This window comes from Nothoprocta perdicaria, unplaced genomic scaffold (assembly GCF_003342845.1).
Source record: "Nothoprocta perdicaria isolate Ctin4 unplaced genomic scaffold, notPer1 scaffold_19, whole genome shotgun sequence".
NCBI classification, from domain to species: domain Eukaryota; kingdom Metazoa; phylum Chordata; class Aves; order Tinamiformes; family Tinamidae; genus Nothoprocta; species Nothoprocta perdicaria.
Window position 1 is genome coordinate 4,603,848 of NW_020455093.1, and position 3,990 is coordinate 4,607,837.

At 49.1% G+C, this 3,990-nt stretch overlaps 1 protein-coding gene across 1 annotated transcript in view; it reads right to left on the reverse strand.

The window, feature by feature from the left end:
• RSAD2 (radical S-adenosyl methionine domain containing 2) overlaps window positions 1-3,151 on the reverse strand; it is a 7,679-nt gene extending 4,528 nt beyond the window's left edge. Inside the window, exons 1-5 of the mRNA XM_026037064.1 lie at window positions 2,836-3,151; window positions 2,574-2,735; window positions 1,909-2,138; window positions 1,426-1,575; window positions 1,177-1,313 (exon numbers count right to left, since the gene is read on the reverse strand). Of these exons, the coding sequence (XP_025892849.1) occupies window positions 1,177-1,313; window positions 1,426-1,575; window positions 1,909-2,138; window positions 2,574-2,735; window positions 2,836-3,151 (995 nt within the window). The remainder of the gene's footprint in view (window positions 1-1,176; window positions 1,314-1,425; window positions 1,576-1,908; window positions 2,139-2,573; window positions 2,736-2,835) is intronic.
• Between the last annotated feature and the right edge of the window lie 839 nt (window positions 3,152-3,990).

Sequence of the window (3,990 nt, forward strand, 5' to 3'; positions counted from 1 at the left end):
AATAGCTGAAGTTAAAGGGCAAACCTAAACCTCATTCTAGTGAAAAATCAAGGTCAAGACAAATTATTCTTTCAAAGTGTAATCCAAATCTTTGAACCAGCTGATGTCTTCCCTCTGATTTCAGTGAGCTTGGATCAAAATTTCTTTCTTTTTCCTAACATACTAGAATGATGAGGTCATTTCCAAACAAATGATGTGGCCATGTACGCCACTCCAGCATTCATTGTGACACCAGTAAAAAAATATGTTAGTCTCAGTTCAAAAAGCTCTTCAGTCTTCCAGCACCAGAAAAAAGGCTAACAGCTGAAGTAAGATATGTCTGCCCATAGACATATCTTATGCCATCTAGCCATAACTAGGCTTCTCCTACCTGACCCCTCTAATTCTCTGGGTAGCTGCAGATTGTTGTTGTGTGGGCCTAGTAATCTCTCTGGTCTCATTGAGTTGCCCTTCCACACAGTTTTAGGTGTTTAGGTGAGCATGTTACTCACTCGGATACCACCTAATAACACAAGCTAGCCTGCTCACTGAGCTCACTTTACTTAAAACCAACCAATTGTAAATTGAGGGCCTTGATCTGTGAAGAAAAAAAGGAAGGCAAGAAAACAGATTTAAGACTAGACTTTGCAGGCTGAACTTGTATCTCCCCACTCAGTTTATAGTCTTTCTAAACAGTGAGCCTACTACCTCCGCTCATGCCACAGAGGGCAGAAATTGTGAGCATTTAACAAAAAAATCCTAGATAAGATTATGCACTATAAGATTATCCATTTGATGAGGCTAAAAGTGTCCCGGCGTGAGRGCAGTGCATAGCAAGATGTGTCAGGCACTATGCTTGTTCTTGCTCCCGTGAAAGCAAATACACTTGATGACTAAAATAACATTTGGCTCGGATGAGATTCCTTTACCTGTTAAGGTAACTGAGTTACCAATTTACTGATAACTGAGTTACCAGTAAAGGCAACTGATGCTGCCGTAGGGTGATATGATGTAGGTGCATCTCTCTTAGGAAACTGTGCTTAGAGTATAAACTGTGTTTGTGTTAAGTCAGCCTTACCACACTCTTATGGCCTGGTAGTACAGAGCTCTTCAGCTCCTGAAGGGTTAATTATTTAGACCTCAGTTTCTACAGTTTCTGTGCTGATATTTTATACACCCAGGTAGAGAGCATCTCACCAAACCACACCAGAATTCCCACTGGTTTCTATTGGACTGGGATCAATGCCTTCATAATTGATGGAAAGCCTCACAAAAAAGTACAAATACTGCCTTCCAGCATGATGAAGCTGGTTGCTGAGAGTGGTAATGTAGCACTTTTGGCCAATATTATTAGGGAAATTATTAATAAGCATGAAAGCTTCTAGTTCTTAATCCATATTTCCATTTTGCCAGAATATAGCTATGAAAAGCCACTTCCAATTTTACCTTCTGATTAGACTCTGGTACTAAGCAGGAGACATTCTTGTGGCGATCCAGGAATCGTTCAAAGTCATCATCACTGATGAGAAACTTTTCTACTTCCCTCAGAGCATCCTCACCACAGTTCTCCCCTTCGATGAGCAGGCACTGGAAAACCTGAAGACAAAAATGCACCCGATGAAGAGTTTAGGTTTTTATTTGCCACGAGAACTGCCATGATCATTAGAGACTTCAGTAGTCTCAGTACCTGTCTTCAAATTTGCCTGACAGTGGAGCTGTACTGATACAAACTGTGACAAGTGAATCGTACACAAAGGGCGCAATGTAGAGTTGCATTTCATAAATGAACTGGAAGAGTGCGTCTACTTAAGAGCTTCCTTCTAAAATCAAAGTTCCCAAATATATTCCAAACAGACTTTGGGGAAAAAGGTGCCTTTGCCACCAATATGGTCTGCAACTCCAGAAAGAAAACAGAGTAGAAACCTTTACCTTCCAGCGCACAGGGTTGAGTGCCTTGATCTGCTCATTCATATCTTCCTCAATGTTAAATCTGTTGATGACTGAATTTATTTTGAAAGCAACAGCATAGTCTCGGCACCACTTTCTCAGTTTATGCAGTTTCTCCACGTGGTTCTTCTTTCCTTGACCACGACCAATTAAAACATTGACTTCCTCATCAAAACTATCGCAAGAAATCGCCAAAATGTCTAAATATTCACCTGAAAACAAGTTTTAAAAATGGATTAACATTTCTATCTCCAGTTGAAAGTTGTCAAGCCCCTGCCCACTTCTACTTCCTCGTGATCTGGCACGAATCATCCCATGGACACCATTCTGTGCAACTGCACAAACCACAAGAGCCGCCGCAGCAGCAGTATCTGCAGCATCCCCACCCCTGCATGGCGGTTGTGCTACGGTTTGGCAAGACTACGACACGAAAGAGGCATAATAACAAGCTGCACATGCTCACAACATGTAACTAACCACACTTCACCAATGTTTGATTTTATTTGGCATTTATTCCAACTGACCCACTAACAAACCGCCTCCCATTTGCACTAACATAAATAAGTAAATAAAGTCTCGCTATGAGGCTGCACTAAGAAAGCTCGCAGGCCAAGTGAGCACTTCTGTATGTGTTGAGGTTTCCTTACCATACTTCTTGAACCACTGCTCTCTGATCATGCTGCCGTTGCTCACGATGCTGACGCTCGGCAGCTTCAAAACCTGCTTGCAAAACTGCACCAGCTTGCCCACAAACTCGCCTCTGTCCTGGAGAAACGGTTCCCCTCCGGAGAAGTTGATTTTCTCCATCCCTAGGAAGGGGAGCAGAGACGGGATGCTGCCATGAGCCTCTCTCAGCCGTTTTGGGCAGCTCCAAGCCTCGCTATAACACTGGGCTCGGGCTGCACTCACCTGCCTCCTTGAGCATGGCCAGCCCGCGCTTGGCCTCCTCCAGCGGCAGCACGAAGGAGGTCTTGGCCGTGTGGAAGCAGAAGCCGCACTTGTAGTTGCACTGGCGTGTGAAGTGGTAGTTGACGCTCGTGGGCGTCGGGGCCGCCCCGTCCCGCCGCCTCTCCCGCTGCCGCCCCGCGGCCGCGCCGCGCACGGGGGCCGCAGGCCGCCGCCAGCCGCGCAGGGGCAGCGAGAGGCGCGCGAGGCTGCAGCACAGCGCGCTCAGCCGCGCGCACAGCGCGGCCAGCAGCGCCAGCGGCAGCGCCGCCACCTGCATGGCCCGGCCCGGCTCGGCTTGGTCCGGCTCGGCTCGGCTCGGCTCGGCCGGGCTGTATTCGGCTCGGCTTGACCGGGCTCTGCTCGCCGTTTGCATCTCGGCGCGCCGCGCTCCGCACTTAAGCGCGCAAGGGCCGGTCCCGCCCCGCAGCGCGGGGAAGCTCTCGGTTTCGTTTTCCTTTCTCGCAAAAGGGAAACCTGGCACGGAGCCCGCGGGCCCACCCAGCCGGGCCGCGAGCTCATGGTGCCCCGCGTCCCCGCTGGCATCCGTCCTCCGCCGCGCACCCCTGGGTGGCCCCGCCGGGCCCAGCTCCTGGCGCAAGGAGCACAGAAAGGTCTCTGCGGTCTCAGTGGCTCCGGTTCTCCCAATCGACAAGGGTGTRATGGGTGAAAGGGAGTAAAAGTGGAACTCATCTGCTTGTGTCACATCGGGAGCTCTTCACCTTAAAGCAGGTCTGCAGAGCCCCACTGAGCAGAGGACAGGTGACTGCTGCAGGGTAATTGGGAGAAAATACTTGAAATATATTCAATTCTTCATCTCAGATCCTGCCTAAAGCMCTTAAGTGGCAACACTATGTTGAAAATAGTATGGGCAAAGGTGGCAGCTGGCAGAGGCAGCTGAGTGCCTGTCTTGGCAGTGCCAAGAGAGACCAAGCGCCCACCTCTTGTGTTCCTTGAGCCATTTGATGCCCAGYATTTATCATGGGAGAGGACTCATGAGGCTTGTGTCGCAGCTACAGCTGCTGTCTTCAGTCCCAGGATGCTCTCCACAGTCTGCCTGCCTTGTACGCTGCCGTTCTCCTTTGGGTCATTTGTCTCCATGTGTGCTTGGCCAATGCC